The 21,310-nt window shown below is 36.9% G+C and overlaps 1 protein-coding gene across 3 annotated transcripts; it reads right to left on the bottom strand.

Annotated features, from left to right (window-relative positions):
• Nucleotides 1–332: 332 nt before the first annotated feature.
• On the bottom strand, nucleotides 333–20,081 carry arhgap4a (Rho GTPase activating protein 4a). Of its 3 annotated transcripts, none has more exons than XM_053482405.1 (24): nucleotides 19,834–20,081; nucleotides 18,328–18,414; nucleotides 16,304–16,475; nucleotides 14,871–15,033; nucleotides 13,474–13,536; nucleotides 12,985–13,113; nucleotides 11,985–12,113; nucleotides 11,262–11,483; nucleotides 11,079–11,180; nucleotides 10,772–10,951; nucleotides 10,590–10,674; nucleotides 10,444–10,471; nucleotides 8,497–8,593; nucleotides 8,318–8,378; nucleotides 6,145–6,222; nucleotides 5,931–6,059; nucleotides 5,552–5,657; nucleotides 5,210–5,434; nucleotides 5,052–5,116; nucleotides 3,555–3,723; nucleotides 3,243–3,326; nucleotides 2,698–2,820; nucleotides 982–1,030; nucleotides 333–893 (listed from the first exon to the last, which is right to left on the bottom strand). In XM_053482405.1, the coding sequence occupies exons 2-24, from the start codon at nucleotides 18,386–18,388 to the stop codon at nucleotides 699–701; spliced, it is 2,715 nt and encodes a 904-aa protein (XP_053338380.1). In that variant the 5' UTR covers nucleotides 18,389–18,414; nucleotides 19,834–20,081; the 3' UTR covers nucleotides 333–698. The 3 variants fall into 3 exon arrangements, with proteins under 3 accessions (XP_053338380.1, XP_053338379.1, XP_053338381.1); XM_053482404.1 differs by having other exon boundaries at nucleotides 18,328–18,411; nucleotides 19,834–20,080; XM_053482406.1 differs by lacking the exon at nucleotides 2,698–2,820 and having other exon boundaries at nucleotides 18,328–18,411.
• Nucleotides 20,082–21,310: the final 1,229 nt, after the last annotated feature.

Below are 21,310 nucleotides of genomic sequence, written 5' to 3'. Positions count from 1 at the left end.
AATATGCCACTGGTTCATCTTCTAAACCCATTAATTTGAACAGTAAACTGACTGGACGATATAAAGTAATATATTTAGTATATATATAGTAACACAATTAAATAATATAAATGAACAAAATTTAAAGCTGTAAATAATTACGTGTCAAGGAGCTAGAATATTTTTTTGTTAGAATGTGATATTTAGTGCAAAGTTTTTTTATTTAAAAAAAGATAATTACTTAAGATATCTATTGGATTAATAAATGCAGTAAATCCAGAAAAAAATATATAAACTAAATATTTTATGACACCACAAAGGAAGACACAGGTTTCCTTTTTTTTTTTTTTTTTACTTTTATTGTAAAACAACAAACATTTGTAGACTGTTTTGCACAATTTGGAGAATAAATAGCCATTGGAAATAAATTACTACTTAAGCTGATTAAACTGAATTTGGTCACTGAAGCTTTAAGGAGGACAATCATAAATAAGGAAGTTCCAGCAGTGCTAATGTCATGTAACATGATTAGAGAATAATCCGGGAAAACTTCTTCACAGCATTCACCAAAGGTTTAAAAAATAAATATGATGAGGAACTAATCAGACCACAACTCAACATATCATTAGAGGAACACATATTTATGTTCTCTTTTTTGCATTCAGTAACAGACCTTTTGTGTACTCTTGTGTTCTCTGCTGTCTCAGTGTTTTTTAGAATTAATTCCCCTCATTTCTTAGTTCAGCTAGTTTCAAACTGCCTTTTCCCTTCTGTGTCACTCCTTTCTTGTTAAAGCTTTGCGGGGATCCAGAGGAATGGGAAAGAGTGGAAGGTGGGACAGAAGATGAAGTGACTTGCTCCTGTTGTCGAACAAGAAGCTCCTTGAAGACAGAGTTCATCTGCTGACACACCTCCTGCAAGAGCACATTATTTTCACTGTAATCCTTTAAGCAGAAAAAGGCCTGCTAAAGAGCAAATGGACAGATTCAGAAGGACCCTTACCTTGTCCACCAGGATTTTGACCTCCTCTTTTTCGCTTCTCATCTGTGTCCTGGAAAAGAAGCAGAATCTAAACAAACGATATGTCAGTTTGCCTATAGCCAGATGAGAAAATTAATGAACTGTATTGTACTCTAATTACTTGATTCATTGTAAGATACTTTAGTAGTACAAATACAGTAGACATTTACTTTGTTAATTTCATTTGATCCGGTGCACACCGTAATTTGTTTAAGATAATTAAAAGACAGTATATGAGACCCAATGAAAAATGAAACTTCTTAAAAATCTACACTTCAGCTAACAAATGCTGATAAATTTGAAGCTATCTATAACCCGAGGAAAAGAGATAAGTATCACTTGTGCTTTTTTTTTTTTTTTGACATGATAGTGATCGGCAAATTCTGTGAGCCTCAACTTGTAATGATGTCACCATTTTACAGCTTCAACATGCAACCTGTTAAAACATCTACAGGTAAGACTAGAAAGGTAGCTGAGTGAGCTAGACTAGCCTCCTGAATCATTTGACTTTGTCATGATGTCTGTCTGCCATCGTTCCGCCCACTGGATGGCAAAAGGGACATTACTTACCGGATGCCAGTACCAAAACCTGAGTTTAAAACCAGTCACAGAAGCACTTTTAGCAAGAAAACACATCTGATAATGTCATATCATATTAAACAACACTTTGTCTCCTTAGTAATTGCTTCTCAGTCGTTCTGAATTGCGCTACAAAGCTAACTTAACACAAGGCTGAACACCAAATCCTTCTCTAACCTTCAAACAAGGGTACTACTTGTTGTGTGGAATAAGAGGTTCTACACCCTGTGTAGTGCCCTAGCTTTCCATTCTTTCCAACAATTTGTGAGCTATTAATTAGAAAGCTTGAAATGTCAGTATTAATTACCTGCACATTGTTTTATGAAGCGTTAAGCACAGCGTATTGCATAGCATCACCTCATTTGCAATGAGGTAACACTATCGCTAGCAAATTGGACCAACTAGCAGGTTTTTGTACACTTTCTGAGGTAATCACGTGATGATGACAAATCAACTTCTATACATTAATACCCTTACTACCTTAGTCCTCCATTTTCTCACACTTATTTTTTAAATAATAATAATTTTATTAATCCCAGAGGGAAATTGCTCAATTTTCGCATATCCCAATTAGGGTCAGCCAGCTTACAGCGCCCATGGAGCAGATAGGGTTAAGAGCCTTGCTCAAGGGCTCAACAGTGGCAACGCTGGGGTTCGAACCCCGACCTTCCGATCAGTAACCCGCAGCCTTAACCAACTAAGCCACCACTGCCCCCTTTTAAATACATTTTAAAGTCCACCACAACATAGTGTAAATGAAAATAATCAACAAACAATAAACCTAATAAATTAAAAAACAAACCTAATAAGCTAGCTAGTCAGATAACATTATGAAGATGGCGTTCATTTCAGCGTCCAAAATCATTACACATAAAAGGACCTGAAGTATTTTATTTTTACCAAACGACTTACAAACTCTTACTCAAGTTATTTTCCTTACTATTTATTAGTACTTTTACTTAATTGATTTACTCCCACACAAGCTGTACTTCAAATCATGTCAGTTTTTTTTTTTTTTACTGTTATCCATCCCTTTCTACAGAACACCAGTAGAGGAGAGAGAATAGACAACAATCAATTTTATCCCATGGTAAAACATTTAAAAGTGTAATTGCATACTCTGTTTTTCGCAAAGCCCTCGGAGAAGTGTTTGACAGTTGAACTGTGGGTAATTGTAAGGAAATCTTCCCTGCCAGAGCTTGACTGGAACTGAACCCCGCCTTCTCGCTGAACACTTTGATCCTGGTAAATGAAGATGAACCATTTGTGAACTCATGTAGATTAGAATTTATGTAGAACTCATGTAGATCAAAAAAAGGAAACACTGAAAACACAGAGCTATAGATTTTGATCCCACAGAGTACACTGGAACATGAGAACGCCATGAGATAACATGAGGAAGACGATGATGGAAGACATGAGGACGAAATCTTGGTAAGAAAATCAGACTCTCAAACCGATTCAGACTGATAAAGTGGTGATATAAAAAATATCTTTCCTAGATTTTTTTTTAACTTTATGACACCATTAATAACCATTTTTATGATTAAATAATTATATGGAAATCACACTCATTAGATGAAGTTAGACTATAGAAAGACACTTCTGTGATTTTTTTTTCTTTAATCTAGAAATCCTGCACTCTTAGCACATTTGAGGAGTACCGTGTTTGAGTCGACCCGGGTGGCTGGTCATCTGCCTGACTTCCACTGTTGCATCTTTCTTTGTGGTCTTGTCTTCCCTCCATACTGCATAAAATGTAAAACAAGGATACAAAGGGACAGGTTAAGGTGTTTAGGCTGTAAATTTTTTATGCTATACATGATTTTTTTGGCTCTGAATTTTCCTCCCCATTGTAGTGTTCTAGCTCTATCAGTATGTCTAATTATATACAACTCTAACACTATAACAATCTATGACCATTGGACTGTTACCAGAAATTAATAATCTGAGCCTTTTCTGTGTGAATGACTAACCTTGGCACACTGATGTATTTATTCGGTATAAGCCCCTTTAAACCGTCTATTTCTCCTCTCCACCAGTCAGATGATGCTCTGCTATAAACCCGGAGACGCACACCCTGTTTAAAGGACAGCTCAGTTGGGGAACGGGCTGTGTAGTCGAACAAGGCGACTCCTTCCATTTCTGCAGAGTAAAGTTGGAAAAGGTTTAGACATTGTGTTTAAAGGAAGCTCACCAAGCATGGGGAGAACATGCAAACTCCATGCACACAGACCCGAGGTGGAAATCAAACCCAGACCCTGGCGGTACAAGTGCAACTTAAATGCTTGATTCTGATTAGACAGAAGGTGATAAGTATTTTATAACATTTATAAAACTTGATATTAACAAGTGATTCTGATCCATTTTATCTACTGTATATAATATGAAGTCAGCTGATGATCTGAAAGTACCGAATGACCAGGTTATCACATGAATGGAGTTTTTCCTTTCCTGATCACACAGGTAATGTATATTCCACAACATAAATTGTGAAAGGGTCGTTCATGGGACCATCATTTTAACTGGCCACCACATTGTGCACTGTATTCAAAGCAAAAGGTACTCTAATGAAAATATTACACCAGCCAGTGTACTTTATATTGCCTTTATACTTTATGTGAAGAAAGTTTTTTTTTATTTTTTTTATCTTATTCTCATTAGAGTTCTATGTGCCTGTTGTATGTCCAAGCTTGGTTCACATGGTACAAGTATTTACAAGATTAAGATCTTAAGATTGATATGGCTAACATGGTTCACTGTATTTCTATTCATTATGCCCGCTTTTAACCTTTTTAGGCAGTTCTTTTTAAATGAATCACAGTCCCGCAAAAGTGGAAATGAAAGTGAACTAACTGCAAATGACCTCAGTGCTTTTGGTGTTCAGCATGCACGGACACTCAAAAGTCGACTTTCGAGACATTTTAATACAGATAACATCTCAGAGCACTATTTTGCTCTCACCACTACTAAAAGCGTCATTTTAAAACAATGGTTGCTCCACAAGATGCTATCATTTGACTGTCATAAACCACATATATTTTAAAGGTAATTTCTATGGACTGTTTACTCTTCCTGTCACATGCTGTTATTATTACTGCTGCAATAGCTGCCTACCCTCTATAACATATTTGCTAGTGATTCCTGTGAGGTTTCTATGCCTCATGGAGGCCAGTGGAGACAGAAAGCTGGAGCACAGCAATACGCATGTTCTTTATCCATAAAGCAAAATGTAAAGCAGTCTGAGACCACTCTGGTTTATTACAAGGAACAAATCAAATGAAAAATTATGAACCCAATAGTAAAACACCATGGTGGACAGTAAAATCTGCAAAATATCACATAAAAAATGTATCTACTTTATTAGATGCTTATTAAGCTTGATTTTGTAATATTGACATGACTAGCATATAAATGAAGTAAGCACTGCTTGAGCAATTTTATCTCAGAAAACTATACAAGCTAAAGCTTACCGTCTTTAACTTCCTTGTTTGGAGAAATGTCTTGTTCCACCTCTAACTCCTCTGTGTTAGCTTCACTGCAAAAACACACAAACACACACACAATTTATGGACGTATGTTTTTATTTAAGTATCTGTACCTCTAGTGCATGTCTGCATGGGGTTCTCACATGTCATCTTGCTCCAGTGTCATGCACGTCTCATAGACAGGTCCCTCTAATTCGTTCTGGCCGGGGAAGATGCTCTCATGGTGGATAATGATTGTTTTGACAAGAGCATTGATGTACTGAAGAGTAACGGCATCTATATCTTCAGGTCCTCTGATCAGACTGGGTCCGAAACACACAGCCAGGTTGTAGGGCTGCATCATGTTTTCATCGCTGTACTGGGAGATACTGCACAGAGAGAGAGAAAAAGAGAGAGAGAGACAGAGACAGCATGACCTATAGCAGTCTGGATAACATTTATATTATAAAAGTACGTTGAAACATGAGCAGTAATTAATTACTCACTGGTGGAGGAACGCAAACAAGTATCTCATCACCACAACTAGTGGTTGCGGGTAGGAGAGAATAACTGACTTTAACTGTGCAACTTTCTCTGATTCATCCTCGATTCCTAAAAATGAAGTGAAAGAGACATTTATAATAAATTAAACATCAATATACAGTAGGGTCTATAAATCTGTCAACCAACTGTACTGTAGTTTCATAAGTTGAATATTATAGTGTCTCAAGCACAATAGTATCCATTAATACAAATCAAAACAATTACTTAAAAAAAAAAAGACTTTTTACATTCTTCTTTAAGAATTCAGTAGCTATTTAAAAAAAAAAATATTTTTAGTTCAGGGTTTTAGAATTGAAAAAGCTAAAAAAAAATTTCCCTTACGTCCGCACTCCATCAGCTGCTCATAGCTGTCTTTAGGAAAGAGAGGGTTTTCCATTCCTCTGAAATAGAGCTTCAGCACACCAGCCACTGAGTCCAAGGCACAAACTTCATCAGCCAAGGGGTCATCCCCTATAAAACAGGACACAGAAAGTTACCGCAACCTGCATTATTAATGGCCCACAGCAGTCTCACAGAGTAAACACACATACTGTACCTTTCTCAAAGAGGTCTCTGAGCCGATTGACCTCCAGCTGAGAACCCGGGACTCGGAAGATACCCTCATGGTGCAGGCCTTGTCAAATAGAAAAAGGTGGAAAATTAAATGGAATAGCAAAATTAGTTTGTTTTGCAGGCACTGATTAATTATATTTTGTGCCTTTATTATGTAAGTCTTTCCAAAAGAGCAGAGCAAGGCAGTATGAAAAGAACAAAGGTCTTTGGTTCTGGCCACAAGCTGGATCAACATGTGCATGTGCAGAACATGTGGTATGGTTTCTATACCATCCCCTCGTATTGGAACAAAGTACCAATCAAATGAATGAATGAAGTAAAGTCGTGGGGATTTCTTGCCACTGACCAGATCTAAACTTAAAGGTGCTTTAAAGTACTTTATAGTGTTCTCATAAAGAGACCTTTGACTGTACTTTATGGTGTTCTCATAAAGAAACCTTTGACTGTGCCTATGGCTACCTCTTTTGCAGAGTTTCACATGTAGATGCACTGGTATTGAGTTTACTCTCTACCATTTTTTTGTTGTTAGTTGCTAGTGTTTCTCATCCTTAATAGTGTAAGGCATCAGGACTCTAAACCACTCTCTGCTATAATAACACTTTAAAGGATTATTATCTTCAAAAGAGTATATTAAAGCACTACACAGTACATGGGTTGGTTTATGATATGGCCCCCTTGTTACAGTAACCACAGTTACTTACAGTATGTAACTTTACATTTACCCAACATAAATTCTAGTATTATGTGAAAAGAATATCACTGTGGAGGAAAGCAATTATCCATTTTTATTATGATAACCACAAAAATGGCTAAAGAATTATAGAGTTAAAGGTTGGTAACCAAAAGGGTTTTCATAACATACAGTAACAGGACCCTATTACTGATCATGAACAGAATTGTATTGGTATCTACATATGATTTTGCAATTTTACTCAAATGACTGTACAATTTTTGGTTTGTGCACTCCTATCTCAGAAAAAAAAAAAATTGGCATACACTTACAACTCACAGACTCTCGGACGCACAACACTAATGAAACTCTCTGCAAGTACAAACAGCCTTGAATTTCAATGAGAGCTTGGGTCTTTTAAAAACATGCCTGTATCCACAGTAGACTAAATAATCCAATATCTAATTGTTTTTGGAAAGTACAAGGGGGGGTGTTAAAATCAAACTAGAACATATTGATGAAGGTTGTAAAATTCTTGTGAATGAATGAAGGCGTAAAAAAGATTTTTACATTTACAGAAGACTTCAAGCACTGTAAGGTAATGAGACTCTTAGCCGCAGTAAAATATTTGAACGGCGCAACCTTTTGCGGTGCGTCCTTGAATGATGGTCCAGGCTCAGAGCCCACTGCATCCTTGAAAATTAACAGATAACTAGTCACCAACTTGTGTAAGAGACACATCTGTCTGGGGAAACTGTACTCACAATCATTTATGAACCTCACTTGGAAATTAAAGGAACTTGGCTGAGAGTTATTGTCACGTCCCCCATACAGTTCTTTCCTCGCTCCAAACCATTTCCTCATGTTTGGACCATTAGTCAAGTCAAGTCAAGTAGGCTTTCATTGTCATTTCAACCATATACAGTTCAGTACACAGTGAAACGAAATGCCGTTTCTGCAGAACCAAGTTGCTACATATATGTAACATAAATAAGCTAACACCTAATTAGCTGACTATTTAAGACCAAATTAACACCATAAATTATCAACAACTAGTACTATATAAAGTACTATATAAAAGACATAACTATACAAAATATAACACAAGTGCACGTGCAAATGTGCAAACAGGACACAATGCAATATACTGCATTAAAGGAGTTCCTGGGAGGCCACTGTTTCAGAAGTGAAGCAGGCAGTTCGTTCATGGCTCTGGCGTGCCATGAAAACTTTCTACCGTGATGGTATTCAAGCACTAGTAAAGTGCTGGGATAAGTGAATTAGTTTAGCAAGAGATTTTGGAGAGAAATAAAGGTAGTTTTTAATTCTCATAACTGTGTTCTGTTATTCTGCACAACCAAACATCCCAGATTGACTTGAACACCCTTCGTTCAATTTGGTGTAGTTTATTGGTCTAGTTTATGCCCTTTATAGGCCTAAATGCAGACACTTTTCATTTTCAAGGAATCTTTTCAAATCACGTTACCATGAAGGTTGATGAATCTGATGCAGCTTTCTACCACCAAAGGAATGGGTTCTTCAAATGCCTGCAGAGTAGAACCCAAGCTTTACAAATAAGATAACGCTCAAGAGATACATTATCAATAGAATACAAAAGCAAGCATTTTAGTGCACAACAATTCTACAACCAGAGAGACAGAATACCTGGATGTAAGAGAGCATGTCATGAGAGAAGGCCTTCTGGCTGGTCTGAGAGGCATTCAGGTTCTTCCTCTGGCGAACAGACCTCTTGGAACGCATTCTGATGTGTGAAATGTAACTGTGATTAACAAGGTATTGCGGAGGAGTGGAAAATACGATGACATTTTACAAGAGCTGTTGTCATACCAAGAAGATCTGGCTTAATACCCAATGACTCAATAATAGCTCCAAGTCATTGTGAATCTTTTTACAGAATTAACAGTAATACATCTATTCCGTTTTTGTAATAAAATGTACACCTGCTGGCCACTTAAATAGAAACAGCTGTACATGTAGTAATTCTTGGAGCTAGTCAATTATCCAATCATGTTTTAGACACATGATTTATAAAGTAACGCTGAGACAAGTCAAGAGCTTTAGTTATTGTTCATATTAAACATCAGAATAGAGAAATAAAAAGGGAATATCAGTGGCATTGACAGTGTCATGCTTGTTGATGTCTGAAATGCTGGGTTAAGAATTTTAGAAAATGTTGATCTCCTAGGATTTTCCTACACAACAGTCTCTAGAGTTTACAGAGAATGGTACGGGAAACAAAAAAAACATCCAGTTCTGCAGGCAGGAACTGTTAACTAGTGAAGACAGGATGGCCAAGATTGTTCGAGTACACTATGCTTTGGTAGCACACGTAACCACACTTTATAATCACGATGAGCAGAAAAGCATCTCAGGAGACCTAACTTGACGTGCTTTTCCAGTGTGTTGTCCAGTTTAGATAAACCTGTCCAGTTAAAACCTCAGATTGCTTTTCTTGGCTGAGAGCAATGTAACTCGATTAGATTTTCGTCTACCACTGTATAGCCCTTCTGAAATAAAGTTCGGAATGGTGTGCTTTCTGAGATGCTTTTTTCTGCTTACCATGGTTGTAAAGAATGAGTGTTTAAGTTGCTGTAACCTTCTTATCAGTTTGACCCAGCCTGGCCATTCTCCACTGTCCTCCTCTTTATATATATTAAAATGGAAAAATGGCTGCTCTTGAAAAATTGTCATTTTATGTATTTATACATTTACATTTGGGCATTTGGCAGACGCTCTTATCCAGGGCGACTTACATTTTTATCTCATTACACATCTGAGCAGTTGAGGGTTAAGAGCCTTGCTCAAGGGCCCAACAGTGGCAACTTGGTGGTTGTGGGGTTTGAACCTGGGATCTTCCGAACCATAGTCCAATGCCTTAACCACTGAGCTACCCTTGGCCCCCTATACTTAAGTAGTTTTATTAGAATCTTTTTTCCTTTTACTCCACTACATCCTACAGCAAATATCTGTACTTTCTACTTTACTACATTTATGTATGGCATTGTGTTACTTAACAACAGTGGTGTGTTGTCAACTACTAATTATTATACATATTATACAGTACTTGTCCCTATGAAATATTCAATCATGTAGCAGGTGTTTGAAATCAGAAGTGGAGACGGTTGGAGATAGAGACGAAAGACACAGAAAGAAAGAGAAAAAAGAGACAGAGAGAGACAGAGAAAGAGAGTATTTTACTATGACCTACAGGCTACTGAGAGCTAATACAAGCTCAGTACTTCAAAATCTTTATTTTTTAGCTAATAATGACTTACTTACGTACTTAGTTTGATAGATCATACGATTTAATGCATGGTGGGCAAAGTACACAAATGATGTGACGTTCATATTTAAATGTAAAGTAAAAGTCTTCAACTAGAAATGCAAAGAAACTTCACATGATTTGTGTACTTTTCCCACCATGCATTAAATCGTATGAGTTTAATAGTTCTATATTAAACTAATGTCACCTACACCATAAATTATGTGCAAGTAATTATTAACCTGTAGTTGGAACACTATCTTTGCCAGTCTAGACAGACCTGTTATTTATTTATCACAGTAAACATAAAAAAGATCTTGTTTAATTACCTGTGATGCCGACCATCCACAGTACTAGCTGGTTATGAACAGGCATTAAAAAAGTTATTAATATACATACCTATATGTTTCTTAGAATTCATAAAATTGCAATAATTTTAAATAGATTTCTGTAGATATTAAAGCAGATACTTTACCCTTCTGCATAGCAACTTGGAGTAGATCATGCTTTGCTTGTAGTTTTGATATTAATAAGCCATTAATAAGATAGTCCTTAAATTTCTGTGCGTTACAACAAAAATACATATATTAAAATGAAAGCAAAAACAACAAGGAGCTACAACTATAAAATCAGCACTTACATTATAAAATTATTTACCGTAGAGTACGAGCTTTCTGCCTCTTGCAAATTGGATCTACGTTTTCCTTGATTCGGCTTACTGGTCGATGTTTCATATATGTTCTCCAAAGATTGGCTGGTATTATGTTCAGACCTGAAGATATCCTCATTGATGTTTTCGAGCAGAGCAGACTGAGAAACCTGCAGCATTTTATTCAACTGTCAGGAAATAATAATAGAAAAAATGTGACTTTAAGTTATAATAATAATAATAATAATAATAATAATAATAATAATAATATATCTGATATCAGAACTGTTTCACGTGTCTGGTTTGTAAAACTACCTCTTCGTTTTCATTTGTAACCGTGTAAAGTCTGGTCTGCAGCTGGTGAAATCGAGTATCAAGCTCAGTCTTTACATCAAAATCAGCGCTCACTTCATACACCTGTACCGAAAAATATATCAAAACATGTTTACATCAGAACACCAATATGAACCCATAAACCCAAGCAAACACACAGAGTACCTGATCACCCTCATGAGGCTGGTACTGTAACCGAAGAGGCATGCAGAAAGCCGCGTCATGAGCCTGTATCAATGTGTCTCTGTCCTGCTTCTGATCCAAAACGGAAAGCGCGAGGCCAATCTGCTGCAATCCAGAGCCCAGGTTCTGGTGGGCCTGTGAGCGGCTGGACAGGTAAAACTGAAGCACTTGGGACAGGGACTGATGGAAACCCAGGTCGCTGAACTAAGAGAAAATGTCAAATATGTAATAAGGGGTTGAAGCTTTCATATTAAAGCATCTAATGCATCAGTGAACTCTAACAACAGATATTACGAAGTAGATTCACAGAAATATTCATGTATACTGCTCAGCCATAACATCAACACCACCACCACCAGATGAACTGAACAACAATGATCGCCAGCAAGTCATGTCTCGTTGGCCCAAGGGGAATTAATGTTGAAGTGATTTAATGTTATTGTTTTAATGTTATGGATAAATTTAAAGCCCTAATGAGCAAGATCAATGCCAAGAAATAATTCCTTATATGACAAAAAACAATAAGAGGAACCAGAGTCAAAACAGAACTTGTGAGATTATACAGTAAATCATTACAGTATACAGTTGCAAACAGGGAAGGGAAGAGAAAAAGTCTTGAAATTATGTTCAGATTCCAACATTTGCATGAATAATGCCAGACGTTTCTTAAAACTTCGTTAAACCACACCAAACCTGGACACTCACATCAATCAGGGAAGAGAGATCCTGTACGTAATATTTGTGCATGGAAGCGTTTGTCGCTTCCAGGTTGAACAGATAGTCATTGCGTGCTTTGGTGCACTTTAGCTGGGTCTCCTGTACTTTACACTGCCTCTGCAAACACAAAGACAAGGTTTAGAGTCATCTGCAGTGGCACAAAGGTGCAAACGTCTCTCCCACGCGGATGCAACCGCACACATGCAACCACACACATCCGTGTACTGTCACTTAGAAGGGCAAATTCTTCTACAAAGTTCACACACATGCCCCACATCAGAGAGGTACAAAAAAAGAAGGAAGCAGCTTAAAAAAAAAAAACATATAAAGTTTGCCACCAATGAATGGAATAAAAAAAAAAAAATCGACATGTTCATATTGCACAAATGAACTAAAATTTCCTATGTGTAATAATTTAGCTCTTACAGTAAGAACTTGTGTAATGCATAAATCATTTTATATGCACATATACTGCCTGCAGAAAGTATTTATCCCTAATGAGTATTATATAAGTTAAGTAAACAATGTTGTTTTTTTCCTGCTCTTTTTGAAATGACTTCCTATTCAAGTTAAATCAAATACAGTATTTTCTTATAATCTCATTCTTATTACTGCTTATTCTGTACAGGATCACAGGAGACCTGGAGAGTAAAGTAGGTGGGACTCAACCTTTTAATCTACAGGTGAGAAGCCACAGTGCTAACTACTATGCCACCGTGCCTGTGCCATGATTATTATTTATAATTATTTAAAAAAAAATAATAATTAAAAATGTAAAACATATAATTGATATTTATTTACCTTCTCACTGTGTATTGTCTTTTATTAATACCTACAGGTTTGAGCTGTCTCAGATTTTACTCTATGAGCTCTAGATATTTTGATTTGGGCCTTTCTATATTATTAGGGTTGTACACTGGCACTTTACACTCTGATACTCCAATTGTTTACTTAGATTTGGTTTAGATGGAAAAAACATAAAACTTACCTTTTCGATGAGTCTTTCCATTTTCTTGGCTGCACTTTGTTTCTGTTTCTCTTCCTGTTTGGTGGCTTCTTTAAGTTTGCCCTCAGCCGACAAGTACTCAGTGTGATACAGCGAATATGTCTTCAGCGTCTATAACAGAACAATTACAGTGACAATTACGGTGACCTTTAATTTGATATAATTGTGGGTATATATATATATATATATATATATATATATATATATATATATACAGAGAGAGAGAGAGAGAGAGAGAGAGAGAGAGAATTGATTGAATATAAACATTTCTGAGAGAAGTTGTATGTATATTTAAGATTGGGTTTAAGATAAATTTGGAACTATTATTCAAAGATGTACTTTTTGAAATGCAAAATATTGTGATAGTGCATTTTTTTTCTGAGGTTGTTCCCTTTTCATATGCAAGGTCATTGAATTGTAAGAGAGATTACCACAAGCAGAAAAACAAAAATACAAATGTAGAACACTCACGGTCTGGAGCTCAGCTGTGACCTTCAGCAGTCCATCTTGTAACTGGGTACTTATATCTTTACTCTGAAAAAATTTAAAAAAAGAATTAAAAAATCTCTCTCTTTCTGTGTTGTCTCTCTCTCTATATATATATATGTGTGTGTGTGTGTGCATACTACATGCGTGCGTATACTGTATATATATATATATGTATATACACATGCACACACACACGTATGTATGTATATATATACACATGCACGCACACAGAGTACTGCAAGTGGGAGGTGTGAAAATGCTGTCAAGTAAGATTGCGTTTAAAAATAAAAGTGTGAACAGTTTATTTTTATTTATTCTCAGTAGTTAACATAATGGAAAATTAACAAATAGAGAAATCCCAATTAAATCAAACCAGAATTGCCATCAATTCTTCTAGGTGTACTTAAGAAGTATACACATTTTTTAAAGGAACTCAGCAGCTGGATTGTTCCATACATCTTGGAGAACTAAACACAGATCTACTGTGGATGTCTGCTGCCTCAACTCCTTTCCTTCTCTTTATGTAATCCCAGACAGATTTGATGATGTTGAGATCAGGGCTCTGTCCAAACCAAATGAATCCAGCACTCCATGTTCTTCTTCACACTGAAGATAGTACTTAATGACATTGACTGTATGTTTGGGGTTGTTGTCCTGCTGCAGAATAAATTTGGGGCCAATCAGACGCCTCCCTGATGGTATTGTTTGATGGATAAGTATCTGCCTGTATTTCCCAGCATTAATCCCGGACAAAATCTCCAACTTAGAAACCAGTTAGAATTTCAAGTTAGAAATTCCAAACTTGGAAGGCACCTTCACCATGTTTCAATGTTGTCTGCAAAAACACACTACAGCCAAAATATTCTAACTTTGAAATGACTGGTTCAGGTGTTCATATGGCTCATTTTTTTGAACCTCAGTTCCTATGTTTTTGTGCATAGTTGAATTGCTTAGCCTAGTTTCCAAGTTGTAGGTATGGCTTTTGGGCCAAGTTCATCCATGAAGACCACTTCTGGCCAGACTTCTGATGCTGGACGGTCAATAGGGCACTAGGGTTCCACTGGTTTCATGCCTCCTAAATAGCTGTTTTTGTTTCAGTGAATGAACATATTTTAAACTGCATATGAAGTCGAAATAGAATTTTAAGAATTGATGCTGGTTTGAAGCCAAAGTAGTCACACCAAATATTGCTTTGATTTAGATTTTTCTTCTGTTTTACTCACTTTGCATTTTGTCAATTGATATACATAAAAAAATTAAATATACAGTATATTTCCGAAAAACATTTTTACTTTACAGCATTTGTGTGTGTGTGTGTGTGTGTGTGTGTGTGTGTGTATATGTGTGTGCTTGGGTGTCTGTGTTGTGTGTTGACGTGCTTTTTTTGCCAGGCGCTGAACAAGCTCGAGACAGCGAGAGAGCTGCTGTGGTAAGGTAGTGCCACAGCTCTCACTTAGTGAGATGTGATCTTTACTCTCATGGCGTGTCTGGATCAACAATTCCTGCCAACATTTCAACACAGACTCACTGCTGGACTCCCTCCTGAAAGCGAGAGACAAAGAGAGAGATGTAGCGACTAGAAAAGATGTAGAGACACATACAAAAACCATGAAATGATACCACATATATACAGCAGGCGAGAGAGAGAGTATAAAGAGCATACTGAAAACAATTTGAATGATGATTTAGTACATTGCCTGGCCAAAAAAAAAAATAATAATTGAAAGAAATAAATGAATAAAATCACACACAGTGTGCAGTGTGCTGGCCAATTCATGTGTGAAAATGATTTCTCATGCTCCCAGAACAGCTCTTGCACAGTTTGAGTCCTGAGATATGCTTGTGCTGTAAGGGTAGAAAAACTCTTTCAGTACATTCAGGTCGTCAGCTGACTTCATTTTATTGCCACATAACGTTACTCAGTCTAGACCTGACCATCTGAAGCAACGCCAGGTCGTAGCACTGCCTGTAGAGGCTTGTACACTGGGCGCTATGCATGATGGGTACAGCACTTCCCTTCTTACCCAGACACACATCACTCTGAAATAGAGTCAATCTGGACTCATCAGACCACATGACTTTTTTTTATTGCTCAAATCCAATCTTTGTGCTCTTGAAGCATTTTTTTTTTTACTTAGCCTCACTAACAAACAGTTTAGTCACAATACTGTGACTTTTTGTAACACTTACTTTCACTTTTAAATATAGCTGTTATTTCAACTCGAGATCTTTAACAATGCCGATTCAACAAGTTTTTTTTTTTTTTTTCCGGAAAACCTTTTCTCTTTGACTTTTTCTCATCGGAATTGGTTTTAATAATGCTTTGGACAATTTGTAGACCAATTTCATCAATTTTCTCAGTTGGGGTTTTTTTCCTCTTACAGTAGGCTAATAAATGAACCAATCTGAATTGCAACTTTTTTTTTTTTGGCCAGGCAGTGTATATACATATGCATAAAGGTATATATAAAAGGGTACAATTTAACAACTTTATTTTTTTTAAAATCATCATTTAAAATGTGCATAACTATTACTGTATTTATTCCTGGTTTAATTAGCAATAAATCATAGGTTATATGTAAATTAGTACACTCAATTGTAATAACATTTGTCTATAACCATTACATTCTTAAATGCTTAAAAGCACCTTAACCTTAGCCATAAATAGACTCTATTTAATTTTAACATAGATTAATTACAAATTAAAAGCACTTACATGCTTAATACATTTAATACATCAAAATTATGTCCTTTTTCTGCTACTAAAAAACCTGTCATTAAAAGAAGCCGAAACCATTTTCTCGCTCCTCACTTTTTGGTCTTTGAGGTAAACCTGTCTGCCAGTTTGTCCAGAGAGCGTGCATACTCGCCCTCGATCTCGCCACGTCTGCGCAGATAATCACTCAGATCCTGCAGTACCTGCGATTTCTGCTCCAAATGATTATCAAACACACGCAGCTGCTCAGAGAGCTGATTGCGTACCTCTGCAAAAGAGAGATGAGGAAGTGGAGGAAAAGAAAAGGCCAAGATGAATTTGTAATGCATCTAATTATCTCTGTAAGCTCGCTTAATTTCTGCAAGCCAGTGTCGAACAGTGTTGAACCGGTTGTGCAAGGTGCAAGGATTACAGGAGAAAAGTGCAGAGGGCAATGCAGTGCAGAATGCGGTCGTATACAGTAATTTCGCAACCTTTTACAGCTTTGGATCCGAATCTGTTGTGCAATGTGTACTCTTAGAAATAATTTACAGTAGCTTCCAGGTTCATTAATAGAAATGCCCTTGGATATACAGTATGTGTACAAAAACAAACCCTGGTCTAGTTGCCTTTTATCAGAGTGGTTTCTCAATTGTTTTGCTCTGCGTTTGCTATCTGCAGCAACAGCACTTCTCCTTGTGCACTCTTTTTATTTCACCTACTCAGGCCGCAGACTTTTTTGGCATAGTTCATTTTATTAGTCAACGGCATACTGTACATGCTTCCTCTCTGCTTAATGACTTATTTTAACATATCTTCCGCTAAACTTTCTCTAAAAAGGAAGGCGATGCAGAAGGTTAGTCAAGTGTTTTGAAGCTATTTCTGACTTATAGGTTTATTTTAACTTATATATATATATATATATATATATATATCTGCTGTAGTGGTTTGCAATATTATCCACAGAAAGCCAGTGTGACTGCTGGTTCCAATTTTGCAAAAAAAAAACACCTAATAAGTTGTTTGAAGACCAGGATAAAATGATATGAACAGTTAGAAGCTTTGTTGAAATGAAAACGTCCCACTCAGCCACATGGTCCTATTGTGGATAAGACTGAACACTGATGATCTATATGAAGTTACGTGCAGCTTAAGTTTGAAAGACAGAGAGTACTGGAACTGCTGAAATAGGAGTTCCCAAATCTACAGACCGGATCTATCAGCATTTTTTTTTCTCTGTTTTTTTTTTACAGATGGTCTGTTGAGTGCAAGTTCCACTTTTTGGCTTGAAAATTGCTTAACTCAGTGCAAACTAAAGAATATTATTTACATTCAGTCTTAGTTTATAAAAATAGTTAGTGACTTGTGTCTGTGCAAATCTACACTAAAATAATTCCTGATTAAATAAGAATGTCAATTCATATTTAAATCCACTTGAGATTTCCATGCCATGCGATAAACCCTAGACATAATAAACTCTTCATTAAAGTATTCAAAGCTCAATGTCTAAAATTAATAGCACATATTGTGAGCACACATATACTGTATTGTCATTACATAGGTTTATTATAACAAAATATGTGTCTAGCAACATGAAATGCTGGCTTTCCAGTAGCTCCTTTAGTGCCCAAACATGTGAAAATGGCGAGGTCAGGACTGTACGGTGGATGTGGCAAAAACTCCCAGCAGAGTTTCCGTTAATGTGTGAGGTTTGTTTGTTGCTACAGACAGATGCATCTATTCTGCAAGTTGGTGACAATCTGTCAACTTTGCAAGGATGAGGAGTTCTATTCACTGAATGCTCACTGCAGGGAGCCACCTCGGCCGGGACCCTTATTCACGCTGGTAGGGCCCTCTTTTAAATATTTGCACCATTTGCATTTTTTACTGCGGCTAAGCATCTCATCAACGTGCTTAAAAAAACTAAATGAAGTTTCACGCCTTCATTTATAAGACATTACATATCAAGTCCCGGTTTGACTTGAACACCGCTTATATATTTGTATGAAATACTATTATATGAAAATAAATAATTTTAAAATTCTATTTCTTTACAGTACTCTGCACTAAACAGTTTGGCTTGAATATGTCTTTTACAGCAATCAAACGTTTTAAAAAAGCTAATTTAGCTTGTGTCCTACCTTTAATCTGTGTGTCATAGTCGATTCCGCCTCTTCTCAGTTTGACATTATAAGACGACATTGTACCTCCGACTGGATGAAATCCTGCTTTGAACACAAAATGGTGCAATAATCAAAAAAACACACACGTCACCATGTGCATGCAGTCTTCCTGATCAAAGGTGACTGCTGTTATGGCCTTGTTTGGCCTTGTTGTGTTACATACTGGATACAATCCAGTGGCAGTCAACAGACCCATCCAATACACACTCAAACATGGGCTTGTATATGGAAAGTGATCCATACTACCCGTCTTGTCATAGGTATAAATTCAACAAAAGGTTTTTTTAATTAAAGCATCTCCCTGTATGTAGTATAAGCCCTGAGATACACTGTACTATTGAAAAAAGTTAGAGTTACCTTACAGAAACTAAATATAGCTTGTCAACAAGTAGCAATGAGCTCCTGTGTGTGTGTGTGGGTGGGTGTGTGTGTGGGTGTGTATTTGCAAAATTTGGAGATGATGTTCATGTTCAACAGAAGTAACCACAGAAACAGTGTTTTTTCCTAGTTGTATGCTAGAACACACACTTAAGTATTTCAAAGTCTAAGCTGTACATCATTTCTTATATAATGCTTGAAGTGATGGTTATACAGATGAACTAAATTAAACCACATGTTCATTTAGTTTATCAAAATTCTGAATATGGATGTAATCCAAGTTCTTATACATACTTACTGTATATAACTTTTTTTAATATTAGTATTAGTTATACTAGTCATTCACAGTATAAGTGAGAAGACTCCAAGTGTGTGGATATGCAGTTCCAACCCCTGTGAGTGTGCATACAGAGGATGAACTGCAAAACAGTTCGCTTGTGATTTAGATGGTTGCTGATGCACCAGGCGTCAGAAAAAGGGAAGAACGTGAGCTTCCTGTGTTAGGAGCAACAGAAACATGAGCAAATCATACCCGGCAACTTACACTTACCATGAGCCACCCCTCCTTTCTCTCTTTCTCTCTCACTCTCTTTCTCTCTTTTCGCTCACACACATACTCTCTCTCTCTCTCTGTCTTGCTCTTTACTGTGAGTTATAAAAGAAAACTTCCTCTTTTAAAATGAAATGAGAAAACGATACCAATAAAACGATATAAATCTATTCCATGTAACTCATTTATATTTTATTACTGATGGCTGATGATTATGAGGTGAATAATAAGCTGTGCATATTTAGCTTATTTCATTTCAAATCTCATTTCTTGCAGCAAAGGTTGTCCGTTCATTTAGATTTATCCTATCGAAATGTCAATATAAGATTACTTATCATAGAAAAAAAATTTTTTTAAATAAACATGCTGATTAATACCATGCTGGTGGTAACACCATCGTTTAGAGACCTGTGCATGATCGAACAAGCTGCCATAAATATTGGCTAAAACTCCATCTGTACCCCCATCCCAGTACAGTACGATTAGAGAAAACCCACACACTGCCCGCTTGTAGCACAGATATTTTGTAGACTTACCCAACCCTGAGTATCGCCACCTCTCACATTGGCCTCCACTGAAACCCTCAAAGACGTAACAAAACGTGCTGTCTCGCTCGCATCAATATGTAGCCTTGTTATAGACCAAACACACTGGAGATCTCTCTCTCTCTCTCTCTCTCTCTCTCTCTCACACACGCGCCATGAGCAGGACTGGCTGCCCTGACATAAACTCATTCACAGAGTGAGAAGAGAGAGAGAGCAGTTTTGTTAAGTTCCTCCTCTACTCTTGTTGCTGCCCACTCATTTTGACACACACTCGCGGTCTCATGAGTGTTCTCTGAAACTGAGTCTCTACAACTTTAGCACCCCCTATTCGTCCGGTCGAGTCAGGTTTAAGTCTTTTGGGTTTAACCGAAGCATGCTATGACTTGTCATTGATGGTGCTCTAGGGAAGGACTGGATGCCTAAGTAAGGATGGAACTTGTCTGGAATTTTTCAGAAACTTCACATCCTTCAAGGTTACAGCAACAGTAGTAACAAGTCGGAGGACTTGCTCAGTAAAAGTTAATAAAAGAATAAAACAAACTCAATTTAGTCACTAAGTGAGCTCTGCTTATATTGTCAAATGTGAACACTGACAATGATTTTACAGTATACTGTATGCATTCAACCTTTTAGTGTATATAGTTACTGTCTGTGTGCAACCACTTTCTCCTTGGCGTCCACATAAATTTGCATTCCTTCTGCAGGCCTCCTAAAACCTCCCAAAATTATAAAGGATACCTTTATGTGAATATTTGCACACTGGCATCCCATCAAAAGTGAACTCAGTCCCTGATTAGGATAAGAAAACTTTTGACGCTAAATGCCCAAAGTCTCCTAGGCTGCAGGCTTCCCATGACCTTGTGCAGGATAAGCAATATAGAAAATGAAAAGTAATGAATAAATGAATGAATGAATAAATGAATTAATTATATACACTCACCACTAATTTCATTTGGCTGTTACAGGTCATGCGCTTTAAACAAACTTCAGTACGGTCATTGGTGCCAGATTTCTCCAGGAAACTGATGCTAGTATTATAAAACTTTCATATAAAGCAGTCTCTAGAGTTTATACGCATGTGATGAGCACCTTGTTGATAAGATCCAAGGAGGAGATTATATACTTTAACTAATATACTGTACATCAATCAGCCCCAACATTAAAGCACTGAAAAGTGACGTGAATATCATCGATTTTCCTCCGTCAAGGGGGATATGTAAGGTAGCAAGTAAACCATCAGTTCTCGAAGTTGATGCGTAAAAGCAGGAAATAATAGCAAGCATGAGGATCTGAGAGACTTTAACAAAGGCCACTTTGTGATGTCTAAAAAGCTAGGGTCGGAGCAGGTCTCCGGGATATTCCTTGTATGCACTCATTGGTACCTCCTAAAAGTAGTCCAAGAACGGACAACTGGTGAACTGGTAACAGATTCATAGGTATCCAAGGCTCATTAATCCTATGGGAAGCT

This window comes from Clarias gariepinus, chromosome 22 (genome assembly GCF_024256425.1).
Source record: "Clarias gariepinus isolate MV-2021 ecotype Netherlands chromosome 22, CGAR_prim_01v2, whole genome shotgun sequence".
In the NCBI taxonomy this organism is placed as follows: domain Eukaryota; kingdom Metazoa; phylum Chordata; class Actinopteri; order Siluriformes; family Clariidae; genus Clarias; species Clarias gariepinus.
Note: the sequence above shows the minus strand (reverse complement) of the source record. Positions and strands in the feature narration are given on the sequence as shown.